The sequence below is a fragment of the Lampetra planeri genome, unplaced genomic scaffold, assembly GCF_965212315.1.
Source record: "Lampetra planeri unplaced genomic scaffold, kcLamPlan1.2.h2 scaffold_1231, whole genome shotgun sequence".
Lineage (NCBI taxonomy): Eukaryota > Metazoa > Chordata > Hyperoartia > Petromyzontiformes > Petromyzontidae > Lampetra > Lampetra planeri.
The window spans coordinates 1,237-21,848 of record NW_027613946.1 but is presented as its reverse complement, the minus strand read 5'-3'; the positions used below and the strand labels follow the sequence as shown (position 1 = coordinate 21,848).

General features: G+C 46.7%; 2 protein-coding genes across 2 annotated transcripts; one reads left to right on the top strand and one right to left on the bottom strand.

Annotated features, from left to right (window-relative positions):
- The first annotated feature begins 359 nt into the window (after positions 1-359).
- Positions 360-12,509, top strand: NDUFAF2 (NADH:ubiquinone oxidoreductase complex assembly factor 2). The gene is made up of 4 exons (XM_078621929.1): positions 360-474; positions 9,803-9,892; positions 10,857-10,897; positions 12,267-12,509. Exons 1-4 carry the CDS (start codon positions 360-362, stop codon positions 12,507-12,509), a joined length of 489 nt encoding a protein of 162 aa, XP_078478055.1.
- A 1,492-nt stretch (positions 12,510-14,001) lies between these two features.
- On the bottom strand, positions 14,002-14,226 carry SMIM15 (small integral membrane protein 15). Its single transcript, XM_078621930.1, has one exon. The coding sequence runs from the start codon at positions 14,224-14,226 to the stop codon at positions 14,002-14,004; it is 225 nt and encodes a 74-aa protein (XP_078478056.1).
- Positions 14,227-20,612: the final 6,386 nt, after the last annotated feature.

The following is a 20,612-nucleotide window of genomic DNA, read 5'->3' as shown; positions in this document are numbered from 1 at the left end:
ACTTAAAATAAAGATTTTCCTTCTACAGTAAGACATATTGATGTATCTAAAGCCTCACAGAGATTAAAACGCGACATAAAAACTTCACCAAACTACTTTTCCCTGACATTTCTTGCCCATTTTTATTAAATTGATTTGGCATAGCAGTGGCTCAGCTATACTAAGACGCCATGTTGAAACCTAGCCGTTGTTCAACAACGCGTGCTCTCATTGGCTGACCGAGCTCTGTTGTCCAATCACAATGAAGGTTATTCAATATTTTCCCACGCGACGAATACGCTCATAAACAACAGAGCGAGAGGACAAACGGCTGAAAGAGGACACGAAACACACGCAAACCTTCGGGCGAGCCTGTAAATATGAATAGGATTGCAGGCGCGTTGCGTAGGACGTTTGGCATAGTCCGCGAGCACGTCGGGACAGATCATTTGGGGAATAAGTATTACATTATCCCACAACAGAAGACATGGACAGGTAAGCAAACGAACTCTATTAGCTTGTCTTTTTACTGTACCTCCATGGAACCTCTGTGAGTTGTATAAAGGTGTCCTCAAACAGTTATTTGTGCCTTGCCCTGTCCAGACTGTGGCTCTATTCTTGTGGCTGTGGTTTTATTGTAGGATTAAAAAAAAATGCATTTTTGCTGTTTGATCCCCACCACACTGTCGTCGATAAACTCTGATAAGATGATTGTGTATTCTGCATTTTGTAAGAGTGTTTACAGTATGACATTAGCCACTCACCCTTGTAGTATTATCAGCCTTCCGCTAGATGGTGCTCGATCAGAGCATGTTAGAGCCAATACAATATATTTCAACTTTACACATGTGCAGCCCTTCAAACCAGAGCTGTAAACATTCAAGTGATTCTGAAAGCACACTATGTCATAATAACAGCAGACACCATCCCTGGACAACAAAGACGAATCAACACACTGAAACGCACATAGAAAAACATGTGGAGAGCAGCTCATTTCCATCCATACTGTTATTTCTCCCAGTATGTTTTTATATAACGATTTACATGACATATTAGTGTACCTTGTGTGAACATGCTGAAAATGGCCCCATCTTGCAATGATAAAGAACCCTTCAAAAAAGTCCTGGATCCAGAACTACCAAAATTAATCATCTATTCCTTGTCCCATTAACAGCAATTCCTGAAAATCCAATTAAAATCCATTGATAACTTTTGGGGTTATTTTGTTAACAGACAAACAAACAAATGCCAGCAAAAACCTAACCTCCTTGGCAGAGGTCATTAAAAGCAGTTAAAACATGGAGCTGAGGAAACGCTATTGGGCGCGAGGAAAAACCAGAGGGATGAAACCGTTCAAAGAAAGGAACCATAATGCCTGTTGCACATGAGATGATGACCTCACTGCGAGGAGGCTCTAGAAAGAGGTCGTATGTCCCTACTGAGACACGGCAGTGCTACAGTATGTAATGCCCAAGCCAAGCACAAGAACTGTGTCATCAGGCTAATCCTTGGTGGGACGCCAGTGATGTCCTTCACACTGTCACTGACAGTCAGAGGGCAGCAGGATGCACTTGCCAGCTCTGCAGAATCAACGCACCAGGCTTCTCCAGCTGAACTGTGATTCCTAAATGGGTCTCTAACTTGATGACCAAATGATACGGTCCCAACTGGATCTTAATTTGAGCTTGTTTCACAAGATGTTTATGAGAAAGAGACACTGACACAACGTGACGAACCATTTTAATAAAATTTTTTCCCTGTACCTTCTTAAATCTACTGCGACGCTACCCAGACCACAAGTCACATGCCCAGGGTCAGAGGTCAGATGGTCCAGCCTTTGGCTTACCCATAAGTGACACTTGATGTCATGGAGTTGTAATTTCGTGGGGCAATATCTGGAAGAAAAGATGTCATGGCAGTCCAACGCCAAATGCTGTATGTGGATAATATGATAATTATATGAACCCACAAATACTTGAGTTTGTCTCCCTCTCTTGGTGCAACATTGGACAAGCTAGAAGTCAGTCTCTTAGCAGAGACCTGACTAGATATCATAGACTGAATTTATTCAGTCACCAAGTTGCTTTGTTTGTCTGTTTTCCTGGTGAAGGTGCAACTACTGGCAGGTTGCACGCCTGGTTTCATCTTGGCTGAACTTGTGTGTATGGCGCTTCACCTTTTCTCTGCAGTTAGCGGGGGAAACTTGCACACACCTCATATTAATAATTCATTACAAGGCTGCTCCTCCACTCCCGGCTGTCAGACTATTCAAATGAGACATCACAGCAGCACATTTCCCAACACGCTACCGACTGCTTCACTGTCCAATCACAATGACTGACACTGTTCAGAGAGGAGTTGGCCCGTGGAAAAACAGGCCAACTACTGCCTCCAAACAAACACACCAGCCACACTAAAGCATTCATACTGAACAGAAATATATGGTGCAGAGTGCAGACGTGTATGTCGTTTTTTTTTTTTTCTTTTCGGCCACTCATCCCATCCAGCCTTGTGGAAGTAACGGAGATGCATTATTCAGTCCATATGTCTTGCTAAAGTGAGCTCTTTTTGATCTTAAACTGATAGGCCAAGCGTGGGCTCAGGGCCTTGAGGCATGGACCGCAGGGCTTTTCACTGCAGCACAAGTAGTGGTTCAAGTAGGGTGAGGAATCTCTCTCCTCCTCCTCACCCTTCTTACTCGTTCTGCTCTGCCTACTTCTTCTATTCATTTGTTCATCCCAAGTGCTCGGTCCATCCTACTCTACCTTTATCCATGCTTTGCTGCTCCCATTTTCTACCTCTCTCAGTCTGTTAACTTGAGAAAAGTGGGGCGTAAGCAGTCCTGCGTGAGGTCGGCTTTGTGTGAGGCTAAGGCAGGAATGTGTAAGGAAGCAGCTCCTCGTGTCCAGTCTGATATGGATAATAATCCAGACCTCTAATTACACCGACCCCTTTATTTGCCTCCAGTTAGTCCGTCCTCCCCTTCCCCTCCCATTTATTGCTGCCTCTCCATTTTCCTTCTTTGAAGCCCTTCCAGTGAAGATTTTCAATACGGAACATTGAAGTAGTCCAGCTTTGGAGAGGGTTAGACCCAGCGGAGGGCTTTCTACCCACCCCCCTTTCTCTTCAGATGCTGCTGCTCTTGTGCCTGCACATCAAAATGAATAGTCAGAAGTACACACACCTAAAGACGTGGGCGAACTCAGTCTGAACCTTTAGAAAAGGCCCAGCTATGGAGGCCACCCGGCCCGTAGAGAGACCTGGACTACGGGCTGAGCAGCCCCACTGAGTCTTGTCCATGACGGGGCTACCGGAGGAAGCCACTAGCAGTCTGGCCACTGGTCTTTAGAAGGTCTTTGCCTTGGCGTTGGCTCCATCGAGCTGAATATAGAATCAATACTCCCCTTCTCTTTGTGTGTGTGTGTGTGTGTGTGTGTCTGTCCCCCAGGCCCAGCTCTGCCTCACGCTGCATGGGGTGCCATGTCATGCTACCCAGATGAAAGCGAGGCATTCTGTGGATGGGCTCATTCGTCTTCAGCAGTGCGCCTGCAGCTTTTGACGCCTGCCTTGCCTCCCTTTATTTAGGAAGAGAGGCACGCTGACATTATCGGCCGCTGCAGGCACATTTGAAAATAATTGCCTGTATGATTGCTATTTTTCTTACCTCTTTGAGGAGGTGTAGCCTTTGTCTTGGAATCAATGGCTGCTCAATACTGGACAGAGGAAAGGCAGTTTCCTTTCATGTCTCAGTGAAAAGGATGTATTTTTAGCGCTATTCATTTTTAGCAGTGTGTGTGCCATGCAGTTTTAATCTATTGGTCCTTTCCACTGCGTTGAGAATGGAAGGGATTCGGAGGTGCGCCACACTTTTGCAGAAAAAAGACACATAGACTTGTCGTCCTATCACCCCCCCCCACACACACTCGTTGTCTATTATTTATTTGATTTCTATGGAGGAAAAGAAAAAAAAAAAAACTCAAAAGGCCTCAGCTCTGCTATTTCAGGACGGGCGACTCTAGGGACTGATAGAGGAGGTTCATGTGTGCGTGTGTACATCTGCAATTTGTGTGCACATGCCACACACTCGGTGTGTGCGCGCATTTGTATCTGCTTTGTGTTAAAAAAGAAAGCGGGGGGGACATCAGCGATTGTGTGTGTTTTCTGGCACTTCATGGCCTAACACACTTAACATAACAACAGATGGCCGTGTGTCATCAGAGCGTTGATTCAAGCCACATATTTCCATGGAAAGAGTCACTGAGGAGAGAGATGAGGGTCCAAATGGCTGTTTATTCTGCCACAAGTTCTCCCCAGGGTGTGATGAAGGAAGGTCTCTTCTCCTGTAGGACACCAAGTTAGTGCTTTAGGACGAACCTGCTAATGTCCAGAGCGGCTGCACTAAATCATGTTAATTGATAAGCTACTTTGCAATGCACAGGGTTTAAATGAAGGTTGTTTAATCGTTATAGGGAGCCGAGTGATTTTAGCTCATCTCGCTGTAAACTGGCTGCCAAGCGTTCTTATGTGTATGTGCGGCGGTGGCTCGACTGCTTAATTAAAAAGACATTTCAAAAGATGGAGGATGAAAATGAGACACAGGCACATTTATTTCCCATTACAAACAGGGCAGACCTTCAATATCGGTAGTTCTTTAAACACATTTCAGGTCTTTTGAGTATTGTCTTGACTACACCTGCCCCACCATCTGCAACGTCTGGGCAAAGGTGACCTCGTGCAACCTTCTGCAGAGTGTCTGTTTGCCATGATAGACCGTCGACGCAGCCATCAGAAGGAAGACAGCAAATTAATGAAATGACGTGATTCGCTGTCCAGTGCGCTCACGTCTTCCTGTGGTCAGATTGCCAGCAAGATGTTTTTGACACCTGAGGGCTACTTGTCAGAAACTCAGCCAGGATGTCTGACACACAAGCAGACATCTCCTGGAGCCCGCCGCCACTTATTCAACTCAGAATATTTTAATAAAGCAGACAGGCAGAGAGAAATAAGGCCTGGAGTAAGGGAGGAGAGATAAGGCCAAGGGATGAAAAGACGGTAGGCTATGAAAAAGTGAGTGACAAAGAACAAGGGGGATGCTGACATATGGGGTGAAATTATAGAGTGGGGAAGAATGGAGGGTTCCTGACAGAAAGAGGGTGAAATGAGTGGGTGGAACAGGCAGGCGGATGGAAGGGGCTGAGAGAGAAGGTGGAGGTAGGTTAATGGAGGTGGGGGGGGGCGGGGGGGGCTGAAGGTGGAATGGAAGGAGCAGAAGGGGGTTGGATGAGCGTGATGGAGATGAATAGAAAGGGGTGGACAGCTTGGTGTATGGACATCACACACACACACACACACACACATGGGCCTCAGAGGAACCAGAGAGAGAGAGAGGAGGGGGTCCACACTGCTTCACAGCCTCACAAAGGACACGGACTTCCTGGTTTCTAAGGCAATGACTCTGAGAGGATGGTTGGAGTGTAAGCGAGGAGGGGTGTGGTGTCCCCTCCGCCCACAAGTATGCTCGCGTTTAGTTAAAAGTGACACACGGGGGAAATCACCGTATTCTTTTCCGCATGTTATTACTGCTGTATAAATTATTCTCTGTTCTACCGAGAGTCGCGAAAGCCTCAGTGGGATCGACAGCAACAGGGACAAACAGAATGAGGGCTCAATGATGATAAAAAAAACAGCAGCAGCAGCAGCAGCAGGCCTACTTTATGCCTAAGCCCCTCCCCTCACCAGAACTGATGCAAAATAACGTCTGGCCTTTTCTCTCAAAACTGCTTCCTGCATCACACGGCTCAGGGCTATTGGGTAACCATGGTAACAGGCCTCACACATCCCATTTTTTCAGGTTAAGAGATTGGAGAGATGGTGAGGGAGAGGGAGTGTCAGTAATGCTACCTGGTTGCCGTGGTATCACTGATGCTTATCGGATCACTCTGTCTTCATAAAGCTGTCCATTACCCGGCCCAGATTGGTCCCCATCCCTCTCCGGCACTCAGCTCAGCTGGAAAGAAATGCACTCGGCTCCATCCGGGCCTGAATCATGATGGCTTGCTGCTCCACCAGTCGTGGGGCTTAAAACCGGCGGCTGTATCTCACGTCGCAAAGAGGAGCTGGAATTGAATGTCACACAGGTGAACAGGTGAACATGGCGCTTCTCAGTTTGGTGACGAGGTTGTTGGTCCGGCAGTCGGCGTGATGTGCTGATTCTGTTTGTCTTTTTTCTTACTTTCAGAGCTCTCCATACCCAGATGTGCACTCCCCTGACATCTGTGTGTGTGTGTGTGTGTGTGTGTGTGTGTGTGTGTGTGTGTGTGTGTGTGTGTGTGTGTAATCAAAGAGGGAGGGCAGGAAAATCACACAGTGAGAGAGACACCCGGAACGACATTGTGGAGGTGAAAAACCTCTCAGGTCGCCCTGAGCGGTAGTCACCTGGGAGCTGATGTGTGAAGCTGGGGGTTGTGTGTGTGTGTGTGTGTGTGTGTGTGTGTGTGTGTTGAAGCAGGTGATGGAGTTTAGCAGGGTGTGTTCAGGGTTCAAAGAGCAGCCCTCGAAGCGCATCACGTCTTATTCAAACCTACGGGACAGATAGGCGTGCCTTGCGTTTGATTGGCTTCCAATCTGGCTGCCACGGCAACCCCATCTCGCCTCCCTGTCCCCTCCCTTTCTCCTTGCCTCCCCTCCCCCCTGGGTTCCACAGCTAGACTCACAGATGAGTCGCTCTCAGACAGGTGAGATGGCGCATGAATATTTATGCTGTGGGATTTCATTCCTCCAGCCCCGTGCCCCTCCCCCCTCTCCAACGCAATGCTGCGTTTGTCCTTCACGGTAAGAGGCAGCGCCCTCGCTCCTGTCCCTCAGGTTAATCTGCCTACTCTCCAGCCAGTTGTTTCTGTGTGTGTGTGTGTGTGTGTGTGTGTGTGAGTGCGTGCATTTGACTGGTAAGTAGTTCCCCCCAGTGAGTGATGAGAAGGCAGCCCTGTCACAAAGGGGCCCTCTGAGATCGACAGTTCCTAACACCCTTCCCGTCATTCCTCTCTCCCTCCCTCCCTCCCTCTCTCCTCCTGGGGGAGAAGGAGGCCACAGGGTGAAAGTCGAGAACTGAAAGCACTCAGCTCTGAACTGTGAGACAGAATGTTTGCTTACACCCAGTTCTCCAGTGAAGTCCAGGATTCTCCAGGTCTTTTGCGATGATCCTGTCAGGTGTATTGCCTCTCTTCATTCCTAAAATTGCAATCAACCTCTAGACGACACTTCTGCCTGTCTTCGCTTGTGATAAATAGTCATTTGGATGAGGGTGTATCTTCATGCCAGCCACAGCAGCGGTGGATCCTTCTCACCTTGTGTGTGTGTGTGTGTGTGTGTGGCGAGAAGGACCAGCAGAGGCGCAGTATTGGCTGCACAGACACATGTTGGCCTCTGTCACACTGGTGCAAGACGCCATCGTGACATTTTACGTGTGTGTGGTCAAGGGGAAGATGAAGGCTGAATTAAAAACGGATGTCACAACAACAATGCTAGGACGTAAGAGCTTTAAAAACAACAAAACCAATTCATATGCACTGGAATGTAATTAACATGGCACTGAGTGTTCAAGGCGTATCACTGTATAGTGCTAACTGCTGAGTACCATGACACAAGATGACAGAGGACTTGTAGCTGGTTTGCTCGTTTTACACGGTTTGTTTGCATTTCCCCATTTTAAAACCTTCTGTTTTTATCTGATCAACAGAGAGTTGAACAATATTATTAATTCATCTGTTAAGACTGAATGTGGTCGACCTGAGAAGCCATGAAACACCAAACTGATGTCAAACTGATGTGTCTGGACCAGATCAGTTTGCTGCCCTTAACGGACTAATCGACGCATTGTGTGTTTGGACTTTGTTCGCTTCCTGTCGTGGTCAGTGTGTGTTTTCGCTGCCGTCGTCCCAGATCATACGCGCAATAATTACCCTGCTCAGCCTGACAGGCCTCCTCCCAGAGTGTATGTGGTGGGAGGATCAGCAACGTTTCATAAATATATATGTACATACTGTATTTGGTATTCAAATCCAAGGATAAAAGCCGTGGTGGAAGGGGTTTAGTCATGCTGCCAAAGCTACACGACAAGAGGAGAGCCGTGTTGGAGTGTGACAGAGTGGAGGGGGAGATGCAGCCTAGCAGAGACAGATATAGGCGAAAAGAGAAAAAAGGGTGATTCTCTGTATGCTTATTAGTTCGGCATTAGCCGGAGCTAAGCACATTGCTTGTGGGGGCTGGATCATAATTGTGCCGTTTCTGTACAACCGCCACCCACACCCAACGTGAATGTGGATGGGATCTGTTGGGGATTAGCATACCTGTTAAAATGTATTTGTTAGCATCGCCTGGAGAACGCCCTCTTTTGTTTGCTGACAGCAGGTTTTTTGTTTTTTTTTTTGTTCTGCTATCGCGGGGAAGTTTTCCAGGAAACAGTTTCTCTGAAGACATTTTAAGCCCTCCGTGTAAACAAAAAACGCAGGGGAGCGCCGGAATGTGTTTTACACGTCGCTCCGGCCTGCTGATAAGGGCTTTGTCCGACCTGCGTGTTGGGAGAGTGAAGCTGCGGCGCTGGAAGCCTGTGAGGCCCTGTAGCGACACTCTAGTGGGAACCAAAGCAGAACCGACGCAGTACCAACCTAATTAGCTGACCTGATTACTGTATAGGCTGGATAAAGTATAGAACGGAGTCGTCCTCGTAAGGCAGCGGCCATCACAGTCCACCGGTCTGTGGGAGCTGTTTGTACAGGGAGGACACCGGCGCTACTTTCTCAGAGTGCCATCATTCACCCGGCACCGCGCCGTGGCTATCTGTTATGGCTGAGTTAAACATTAAGGCCATCAGCCTGCGGTGTGCATGGAGGTGCTTGCCTCCATTTGTCCATGTCCAGTCAGCTGCGGAGGGATGGTGATGGAATCCTGACAGATTGTCTGTGTTTTGGAGCGTGTTGTTTTCCTTGCCCATCCATTTCTCTCCTAGCCATGTTTGCCATGCATCATCACTCTCCCTCCCCTCCCCTTCCCTCCCTCCCACCCTCCTTGCTTCATCCTTCCTCAGAGGGATGGGAGCAACGGATGGACATCCGGCTACCTGCGAGGCGAAACTACGGAAAGGAAGCACTTATTAGCGAAGACAGCGCAGAGTGCTGAAGCGCCCCCCCCCCCCTCCTATCTTCTTTTAATTGTCTTACTCGTGCTTTCTGTCCCTTCTACCTCCGTCTCCGTGTCATTGTGTGCCAGCCAAACTTGTCAAATCAGCAGATTCGGCCAAAATAATTGGCGGTGGCCTTGCTGCTAGCGAGCGTCGTGCGGTATACAGATAGGGAAAGGAGCACTTAATATTCCACGCAGCCCGTGCCTCTCCTGTTCTCTGTGATATCTGACCTCTTTTGTCTCCTGCTCAGCTTGATGTTGATTTTGGAGGGCATTGTTAGCCGGAGCGCTGCGATTGGAAGAGGACGTCAGCGAGGGGGGCTGTGGTTGGTTGGGTTAAAGGGAGGCTGATTTGCATAAAGGCTTAGCCCAGATTTGGAGCCACTCAGCGAGATGTGAGGAGAAGGGCCCCGAGGGCCACGAGGTAATCATCCATGGCCTGTCACAGCGCTGTCATTCCTCTGTGTATTTATGCATGTCTGTCTGTAGTGTGTGTGTGTGTCTGTGCGAGAGGGAGTGCATTGTGCCTCATTGTGATTGTTTGTACTACTCTTGTGTTTGTACGCATCATTGTCGAGCATCCTTTTGTGACTCGTGCTGTTTTTTTTTTTTTTGTTTTTTTGTTTTTTTTGGGGGGGTGTTCCAGGAAGACTTGTCCGTGCCAAGCGGATGGTAGAGGCCCCAATTCCTTCAGAACATGAATATATCGAAGGCAGCATCCCGATCGAGTGGGAGGGTAAGTGTGTACGCTGGCATTTCTCTGACATATTTGTGCATCACCAACATGGATGAATGAGTGTTTAAACAAAGGCGCTTCCCAGCAGAGAACACAAAGTACTGCACAAATAAAATGGAATAACAGATTCATGGCTGCATCTATTGGGCCTCGGCTAATTCATTGATTTTTTTCTTCTTCTTCTTCTTTTTCATACTGTGAGATGGGGGCTGGGAAAAGGGTGTTCATGGGTTTATCAAAGACACCTTCTGCTGGTGTTATACAACTGTAGCATAAAATAGTGTTTCACATTTCTTACAACTGGATACAAACTGTTCCCTCTGTCTCAGACTGGCTTTATCCACCTTAAACCCCTCATCCTGCTTCGCCCCATCCCTCATGCATTTTCATCAGCATGCAAATACGAAAGGGATAAAAGAGGCCCAGAATCCCCGCGCTAGCTGGAGGAAGAGTTAGAAAGCCTTCCTCCCTCCCTCCCTCTCTCTTTCTGACTCCCTTTAACCTGCTGTGGCGTGCAGCCAGCTCAGCCAAAATAGAGCAAAAGAAGGGAGAATAAAGATGACAGACAGGAGGAGAGAGAGAGAAGGACAGAGGTATTGATGGAAAATGACAGAGCGTCTACTTTCAAATTCCAAAGATCAGAGCAGATCAGTGCTTTTTCTTCTGAGACTCAGAGCTCAGTGGCCCTGCGCTGCCTAAACTAAGGCAGTAACATTGGAGTTTTTTTTTTGTTTTTTTTTTGCATTTAACTTGTGCAGATCTGTAGCGCTCCCATCTTTTCCACATGAAAAAAACCCCACCCAACCAGACCCTCCCAACTTGGTGCGTTGCTCTGTAGGTGCACGCCTTGAAGCTCAGCGACGCTCATAGCTGCAGCGGTTTAAACATGACTGCCGGCTTTGTTTGTGCGGCGTTCTGTTTATGTGGGTGTTCTTACTCTCTCTCCTCTCTCCTCCTCATCCAGCTTGGATCCGAGGTAGACGGAAGGAGCCCCCCTCCTTGGAGGTACGTCTCCCCCTCGGTGTCCTGCTGTGCTGATGGTTGGACTCTGGGGATCTGGTTACAAGGGAGGGAAGAAGCAAAGATGCAAGAGAAGTGCTTTGATTTGTTTTATCTCCCGGTTTCTAACGGAATCTAGGAACTTTGGGGGACAGGTGTTAAAATAAACAGCAGCTGAAGAGCATTGATGGTGAGACGGAGAGCAAAGACAGCCTCTGAACACGGAGCTCACTGACATCATGTCCTAGTTAACTTCCTTTTTTTCCAGCAGAAGACGGCATCTGGGCTTTTGTGTTTTATTTCTGGCAGTCTCCTCGATGGGAATGGTGAAGGAGTGTAGTTTTTCCCCTCGTGTGCCTCTCGCTGGGTTTATTGCTCTTTTAAATGTAAGAATGCTGGAATTTTTTTGGCCGGTGAAATGTGGGTCTATAGGAAATCCCTTGGAAGGCCAGGCAGCTCTCCCTCACTCTCTCTATCTCTCCGTCCTCTCCGCCTGCCAGTGGCCGATGCCATCCCCTGCCTGCGGTGCCAGAACATTCTATTCCAATTTTCTGCCTTGTGTCTGCCCACTAGCTGCCATCGACAGCTGTACAGTGTTGATGTGGCCAAGGCTTCACTCCCAGCACATTACCCTTCCCCTTGTCATGCTCCCTCTCTTCCCAGCCCAAGCCGACATAAATTGATTGGATTAAATCCTGTCATTAACAGGCTGGAAAAGCAGCTCAGTATGTTTGTCTCCATTCCCCAAAGTGAGGTTTTCTGGCCATGGCTCGCCCCTCTCTTTTCCAGTCCTTCGCCTCTGCCAGCACACAACAGCATTCTGCCCAGTTCTCCCTTCCTTTTTTGGATCCTTAGAGAGGCTAACATCACCGGACACTAGCTGTGGTTCAAGTGGGGAACGTTCCACTGGTGGACGGCAGTATATTCAACTTTGACTTGTTTCCATGAGTTGGAAGGCTTGTTTATGCTGAGGACGCCTCTTCACGTGTTAGTTTATCAATTCTTTCCAAGTGCTACATTTTTTAACCAGGAAATATTGGACAATTATAGGTTAACATTCTTTTTTTCCTAGTAAATGCCCTACTTCCATTTGTTCCTGGATGCTGCCCAGTGCAACTTTGACTTGCGAGCAGACGATGCTGCATTTAAACAAATCCAGCAGCCAATTACTGAGTGGAAATTATGACTGGTTCTCTTTAGCCGGATAGAGTCCTGCTTTAACAAAATCAGAACCTCTGACACCACAGACCATCATCAGTAGAATGCTGGTAGAGACGTTTGTCTAGTTTTTCCTGGTTCGGTACCTTCTCCTCTAAAGTGACACGGTGGACTTTGCAGGCAGTGTTGTGAACAAATGTCCATGTGTGTTATCCAGGAGCTGATGAAGAACGAGTCCTACAGGGAGCAGATCAAACTAAAGGCTAAGGAGGTCGAGGAGAACGATGCCGCCCTCCTAGCCAAGGAGTATGAAGATGGTCTGGTGGCGACACCTGCAAGAACCGTAGCCAAGGGCCACGCAGCCGCCACCAGCTTCGGCAAGCAAGAGATCAGTGAGGAGCCCACGAGCACAGCAAACACGTTCCAGCCTGGCTCCTGGCTGCCCAGTTCCAAAAAATAGACTTCCATGCACTGACATCACTGTACATTACAGTCCTGTGCAAAAGAAAAGACAAACAGTAACTGAATGAATCTCATATTACACACAGGATACACAATACCCCATCTGTCTGTCTGGATACTGTAACATTATTTGATTTCCAAAATTAAAAATTGCCAGAATTGTTCATACCTCTAAGACTATTAATAAAAAAATCCCTGATTTCTCTACTAACTAAATCTTCCAGCAAGGTTCACTACAACCAACCTGTTTTTACATGTGGCAATAAAAAAACAAACATTTCAGTCCATATTCAGTGATGTCTTTGAAAAATAATCCATGTCTAACAGTGAAAGAACAGTAAAATAATCAACATTGACCCAACACGCTGCACTGTGTAAATACCCCTCACGGAACAGCACACAAAGATGACAAAGCTGGTTGTTACAACTACAATCAGAAGCATGAGAAACATGTGGAGAGTTACCTGAGGTCAGTTAAACTGAAATGAATGAAATTCTCACAAAATACTGTGATTGAGTTTGCGAACATGATAGAAACGGTGTCTGCTGCTGAATCTCAACGCCAACTCGTAGTGGCCGATGCGGTGGCTGTGACCCACCCTGTACAAACATGACCAGGGCTAACATCCACCTGACGCCTCCATGAGTTTATGAAATGCACTTAAAAGAGATGGTGCAGCAACTTCTTTCTGAGGCTGGAATGGAACAATCTCCTGGTTCAATGCCACTATGATGCTCATTCTTACATTTGTATTATTTCACTAAAGACAATGAGTTGAATTGTGTAAAAACAAATGTTACGCCAAAGAGCCCCATAATTGAGAGTTTGCAAATTAACGTTCATCTCCGATTGGAGGTGCTGCTGTCAAATCCCAGGACTCATTCCTATTCTTTGAAGTTGACTACATTAGCAACTGATAAGAATAAACAACTGATAGCAGACTAGTGGTTTAATTGATACGAAATTAGTTTAATTACACAATTTGATTTAATTAAACTGAATTAGTATTTTAAAAAAGAAAACAGACATGACTTACAGACATGTAATTCTGTAGTTGTGACAAACAAAAGAAAAGAAATGATTAAACATGACATTAAATCCATGCTGCAGACAGTTTAACCAAGCATAAAAAGTTTATTGGTTTAAAAATGATTATTTTAATGTAGAGATACTTTTCCTGGGGACTTAAAAACGAGCTTGAGATGCTAACAACGGAATGCAAGGTGTTGCAACAGTGGCAAATATCAGCGACCATCTCATGAAAGCCCATCATATAGATAAGCACTGTGCTCTTGCTGTCCCAGCGGGACAAGCCTCCTCTGGGTAGTTCTGTCCATCTCAGCACTGTTAGACCTGCGGGGGCCTGTGTCCCTCCACCTACCCCAGGCATGAGACGGTGGCATGGCTGGGACAAGGACAGGCGCCATGTCATTACTGGGACACAGGAGGGCTGTGAACATGGTGGTCGCCCTCATTCTCTACTATAGACTCAGTCTTTCTTGGTCCTCTTGGCCTTGGCTATGTTTTCCTGACGTTTCTGCTTTTTCTTCTGTTCCTTGTCACGTGCTTCAATCATCTTGGCCAGTTTCCAGGACAACAGTGCACTGGCAATGAAGAGAGGTGTGAGCCCAAGTATGACAGTGGTAAGGAAACCGTAGGGGTCTTTGGCAGCCCACTCCACCACATACTCTGCCCAAGCCTGAACGTCAATCATCTTGGCCAGCGATGACAAAGCTTACCAGACCTGGGTGAAGGGACAAAGTGTGAAAGCGGTGAACGGTCAATGATATACAGAGAACCGGGAGTCATGTTAGCAGTTGGACTTAAAGCTCAACGTGAATGTCAACGTGACAGGTTAATATGGAGAGCGAGACACCTTCCTCAGCTTAGTTCTGCCTGTTTGCATCACAGCATCGCTGATATAACAGTTATCACAAAGTAAAACTGAAGCTGAGGAATGTTATTTTGGCTTGACGAAACGTCAGGGGATCATCAGGTGGTAAAATGTATTTTCGGGGGTCTTCTTTTTTTTTCTTGTGATTTCACCCAGCAGCTGTTGAAACAGTTGACTCATACACATACACACGATAACACAGTGGTTGCATGAGACAAAAATTTGCAAGAGATCACCAAAGGACACATGATCTGGGCACCGCTGGAATTTGTTACAACTTCAGCACGCAACCCCGACAAGATCAAATATTAAAGAACACTACTAAGATCCATAACAGAGAGCACTTTGTCTATGCTAGCATGTACGTATGTACGTAAACAAATCATTTTACCATGGTGTGATATTCAGCTTGTGCGACAAAATTTTTACTTGAGAATTTATAATTTATTTAGGTCACACAAAGCCTAAGATGAATATTGTAGGCACTTTAAAATACTTCATAAACGATGTCTAACTTTCCCTCAATGCCAGGACAATTAGCATATCTACAGTTCATTAAGGAAGTAACATTAAGTCAGACGAGAAAGAAGCACTAGAAGTATATTAAGAATATAAGAACATCAAAGCAGAATAAAGTAGTACAATGTATGGTCAGAATAAATGCCTATGAATAGTGAACTTGGCAAAATAACGTGCTAATAACGATGCTTCATTATTCAGATATGTACTACAACTGAACCGATGGTGTCCTTGTACTTTGTTCTGACTGTAACTGGACATAAAGTACTAAATAAATCACTAATACATTTCACAAAGAAAGCCTAAGAAGTTGTGTCGGATTACAATTTGTCTCCGATATAAAATACGTATCCGTAATAATAAGAAATCGTCCGTATGGCGGGAGGAATTAGCAATACTGAATATGTTGTTGGCTTGACTTGTGAATATTTACTGGACTGTACTGCATTACCAAACCACCATAAAACATAGGAGACGTGTGACTATGTGGACCAGCAGTATCACTTTGTGTCAGAAAGCGACGGCGATTTCATAAAAAAAAAAATGTCGTGAGCAGCAACTTGTCAAATGCTAATCGCTGCTAGCTAGCATGAACACCATGCTATCTGCAGGCGAACTCACTACGAATCCTCTAACATTGTTTTCAGTTGTCTACACTCCAGTCGCGATTCACTTCGTATGTCACATATTTGACAGGAAAATGTAACTACCTTTTTGAACGTTAGCAGTAAGGGCTAACCCGCTATATCCTCCATAACGGCCTTAACTTTGAGGAGCAACCCTTGGCTCGACAACGAGTGAAAAAACGCGTGATCTTGCAGATGTAACATGTCTGTTTTTGTAATGGCTGGGCACTAGTAGAAAAAAATACATACACTTACCGAAATGCAAGGACTTTTTCGTTTCTGTCCGCAACAGCAATTGCAACTCCTCCCTATTCCGGGATGGATGACTAGCTTGTGTGAAGACTTTTCCTTTTGTGTAAAGCTGGGAGTTGTAGTCCGTTAGGTTAACGTAGCCTGGTACGGACGTGAGGTATTACTCTAAAGAAGGGAGTTGTAGTCCTTTAGCCATACTGAGCTGGTAAACGTAAAAAACACAGCCATTACCAGGCTAAACGTACATGAATTTCAAGAACATGTCAGTGCTGATTCATAATTCACAATTCTCGCTGATTATCGTGTGCATTATTCTATGCATTATACAAGTCTGCTACTTTTATAGTCCATACTTTTAATCATCATAGGTACTAACTGGTTAATTTAAGTCTGAACTTGACTCCATGGAGGTTTAGCAATGTGCAAATCTCTGAAACATTACAACGTAAGCATTCAAAAGTAACACAAATCACTGTTTTAAGGTGACAAAATACAGGAAGGTCATAATTGCAAGTCATTATTCTTCATTTTCTTGTAATAGTTACAGTATTTATGGAACAGGAACATGCTTTATAATGTGAGCTGAGAAGAGAATTCTGAAACGTGGCTGTTGGAATGTATATATTTATCTACGGCTAGAAAGTGAATGTCACCAAATTTAAACCAAACCTTGTGTTGAGATGTGTTTTACATTAAGAACAGTCAAAAAAACAAAATAATAATAATAACACTGGAGATCAGTTCTGTGACCTGATGGGTGCTTTTTTAGATCTCCAGATTAGGTATATTAGGGTTTTGACAACTCTGTTGTCCATGCTGTCACAGCGCTCTAAATTATTATATATTATTATTATTGTTTGTAAAATAACACATGACTGCAAAACATCTGATCATTTGTATAATTGCTCTCCTTAATGTATAAAGCCAACTATAAGCCATCACTAAAAAAAGGGTCAACAGCTCATGGGCCCTCTGAGAAAGATGACTAACATAACAAAAGAGGACGTCCCGTCTTTGTGAACTTCCTGCAGGGAAGTATTGAAACCAAATCAGGTTAGGCCACATCTGCTCTGTCTATACGGCATGGATCACTTTCAGAGTAGTTCAAAGGCCAGCCTTTTAGTCCTTCTCACAGAGGGAGAACAGGGCAGCTGGGAACACATGCCGAAGACGCACACATTGCAAACACACATTCTGGTTTACCAGCATAGTTTTAAAAAAGAATTTTAAAAAAATTCCAAAGCTGGTGGCCATTTTGATACAGCTTGTACATATTTCATCAGGTGGGTAGATCCAGAGGGTAGGCAAAGCAGCCACTCCCAAACCCCTGATGACTCTTTTACTCCCACAGACGTTGGGGCCTCCTTTCGTGGCGCCCTCATAGCACAATTTATAGTCACCCAGCTTCACTAGTGGCATGTGTCATAATGGTTGCGAGAAAAACTACTGGTCTGGCCAGACCATGAGGAATTTCCAGCATCCTTTGGTTGTCTGATTTCTGGTAGATGATAGACTTAGTGGAGCGGCTGAATGACAGAACCCACGGGTCTTAAAAGGGTTGTGCTTCCATGAAGTTTGGAAACGTGAGAGACAAGCACAGGCCTGACTGTTGTTAAGCTTAAAATAAAAGAAGAAAAACCCCAATGGATTCATACTTTGGACTATTGCAATTCATCTTTTTTCCAGGTTTGACTTCATAACAGGGTTCCTGTTTATTTACATACCTAATCCAATATAATCAGATGGCAGCAGCAGGGTTATTTTCCCAGTCTAGACCTACCACACGACTGTATTTCGTGTGAGCGAGTTCCCTTTAAATATACATATTCTGTAATGACAGAGACGTTCTGCGTGTATTTTGACCTGCGCTAACTAGCTGACCACAAGAACCGAAAGACTAGACTAGTATGACCAGCTCAAGTTCTTTATGTTCCTCCTCCCACGCCCTCTCTGTCTTTGACAGCTGAAAGTCTTTAGGGGGGAAAAGCCTTGAAAACAACCATCATGTTGTTATTGAGAGAGCAGCGCCCGCGGTGGTAGCTCAGGCTCCACAGGAAAAAAAAAAAAAGTCCGTTTTCTTGCCCCCTTTTACCCCGGTGGGAAACTGCGAGACCGCCTCTGGATTAAGTCCCCGCCTTTAAACTCAAATAAGAAGAGAACTTCAAAGGCGTCGGCCCGCCGCGGCTCCGCCCTCGCACTCCCGGTCGGCTTCACAAAGGATTTGCCGACGTTCGGGAATTCCGCCTCCAGTTCCTTTTATAGCGCCACTCGTGCGCTGGCAGCGCCCCAGGACTCCGCCCCTCTCGGTTACTTTGACAACACAAAGGAGTCCACGAAACTCGCGGGCTCCGGCCCACTCTCCCAAATAAGGGCAGCGTGTCCATGTAGGGCGAACAATCGGGGCGAGATTGCCCTTTTCTCTTCCTTATCCCGTTTATATGATCGGAGAGGAGCTGCGCTGCAGGTTGGAAGCGGTGCGATCATGGCCGAGCGAGTCCAGCAGCCTCCAGCCAAGCGGCTCTGCTGCCGGCCCGGCTACAACCCGGCATGCCGACAGGGGCAGCGGGCTGGAGGGGTCCTGTGTGGCGGCGCAGGGTCCGCTCCGGGAGTATCGGGGAACGGAAAAAACGCACAACCCCGAGTCGTTGCTCGACATCGCGGCGCGCAGAGTCGCGGAGAAGTGGCCGTTTCAGAGGGTGGAGGAGCGGTTCGAGAGGATCCCGGAGCCCGTCCAGCGGAGGATCGTATACTGGTCATTCCCGAGAAGCGAGAAGGAGATCTGTATGTACTCGTCGTTCAACGCCGGAGCGGAGGAAAGTGGAACTAGCGGGGACAATAATGACGAGACCCAGCTGCCTTTCCTGCGGGGTGTCACTCTCCTGGGAGGGTGGCTGGGTGGACAACGTACTGCAAGTCGGTGAGTGGGACGCCAGCGTCCGAATGAGACAGGAAACAACGTAGAACAAAACCGACGCTCGATTCCTGCTCCGTTTGTGATTTTCCACGGATTCGTGCCAGACTTTTAAATGGCTCGTCTCTTATAAACAATGCGGGCTATTTGCAGAGCAGTCTGTGTGAAAACAGCCCTGTTTCAGATAAGCCAGTAATAGTAGCCCTCTTCCTCTTGTTTCTGCCAGTGAGCTGCGCGCATTGAATTGCCCAGAGCCATCCCAATTGGAAGCTTAGCACTTTGTTCCTATTTTTGTGGCTTTCCATTGCCCCCACCAATGGGTGAGCAGACAAAAGCCCCCCTATATCTTTTCACCGCTGGCTAAATAGATGAGATTTAGAAAGGGGTGGGAGGGACGGCGATTTAAAGCCACAGTGCTTCTATTTTGTTTGCCAAACACCTTTGTGAGGTTGACCAAAGCTCTTCTGCTGCTTTCCCAATAGCCAGTCATGCCAGTGCTTTATAGGACTAGTAAGGATAAATGTACACCCCCCCCCCACACACACACACACACACATACTCTCAGCAGCATCATTTGTGGTAGAGTATGGAGTAAACAGAGGTGCTGTGGGCTCAGCAACCCCCTACCTGCTGCCCCCTGCCTGCCTTCCTGGATGGCTTCTTTGCCAGAGCCACAGTATTTCGCTGCATTCGTCAGTGCATTCGACTCAGCTGTCAATCCGACTCCACACCCTGGAAACGGTTCAGGATTCTAATCCCATTACCCTCCCCAGTTCATCTGAATCTTAATGCATTCTGCAAACAAGATTTTTATGCATGATCTTCTCCGTCCTCCCTCCCTCATCCTCTCTATCTCTATCCCGTGCCCCCCCCCTCTTCCTCTCACTTCTTGGCTACCATGCCTCCAAAGAATCTGTGTGGAGATGGCTTCAGCTCTTGTGGGCTCAGAGAATGTGCACCTCACAATAGTAGCCATGGAGCAGGCAGACAGGCGGGCAGCTCTCCCTCCCTCCCTCCCTCCCTGGCCTGTTTACCAGATTCCCCCAGCATTACGTCCATTTATGTGCTCACTCTTCTGGGGCTTTAGAAAACTAAACACTTGGCTCTGGGTAAAATAGAAAGTGTGAGGCGGTCGGCAGAAATAGTGACAAACGGGAACATTTTCTGCAGCCATGCATGTGTTTTTGAGCGCGTGTGAATGAGTGAGAGGATGTGTGTCAGTGTGTGGGGGTTGATAAACACAGAGGGAGATTGTGCATGTGTCTGTGTGTGTCTTCGTCTGCTCGGGGCTGTCAGTCTCATCCTGCATGCTCACAGAGAGTGGAGGATGACAGGCGAGGTGCGCAGCAGGAGGAGGGCATGTTAGGCTGATTGCAATTTTCGCCCCAGAATTTATTTCTTCTTCTTTCTCTTCTTCTTCTTGCTGGGGAAAATAAAGCCAAGGAAGAAAAAAAAATGATAAATAAAAGATGCAATCTACTCCAGGGGGACAGGCAGCCACTGGAGGATGAGGGCTTAAAAGCAGGGGCAGCATTGGGAGGGGCTGTCAACCACATCACACACCACATGGATTGGCCCATCGTACACATACATTGGGTCTGGCCGGGTGGTTGTCTGGTTGTGTACGTACGTGTGCACCAAGTCATTGGCTTTGTGTGGCATCTTTTGTGTGTGTGTGTGTGTGTGTGTGTGCGTGCTGTCAGAGGGATGGGATTCAGTGTCGATGATGAAAGGCAGTAGAGCAATAGAATAGATGTGGAGGTTATTGTGTATTGGGGGAAAAGCTAATATACTTGAATGGATCTGCTGTCGCTGTATTCCTCTCCTCCCCCTCTCATCTCCTCCTGCACCTCCCTCTCTCCAAGTGAGCAGCCATAAAACTCTCCATATTTACTCCC

What these genes read in the sequence shown, in the direction of transcription:
- NDUFAF2 (XM_078621929.1), top strand. Translation starts at nt 360, where the DNA reads ATGAATAGGATTGCAGGCGCGTTGCGTAGGACGTTTGGCATAGTCCGC. An exon ending in CATCCCGATCGAGTGGGAGG is followed by an intron (nt 9,893 to 10,856) that starts GTAAGTGTGTAC and finishes CTCCTCATCCAG; the next exon opens with CTTGGATCCGAGGTAGACGG. An exon ending in AGGAGCCCCCCTCCTTGGAG is followed by an intron (nt 10,898 to 12,266) that starts GTACGTCTCCCC and finishes TGTGTTATCCAG; the next exon opens with GAGCTGATGAAGAACGAGTC.
- SMIM15 (XM_078621930.1), bottom strand. Translation starts at nt 14,226, where the DNA reads ATGATTGACGTTCAGGCTTGGGCAGAGTATGTGGTGGAGTGGGCTGCC.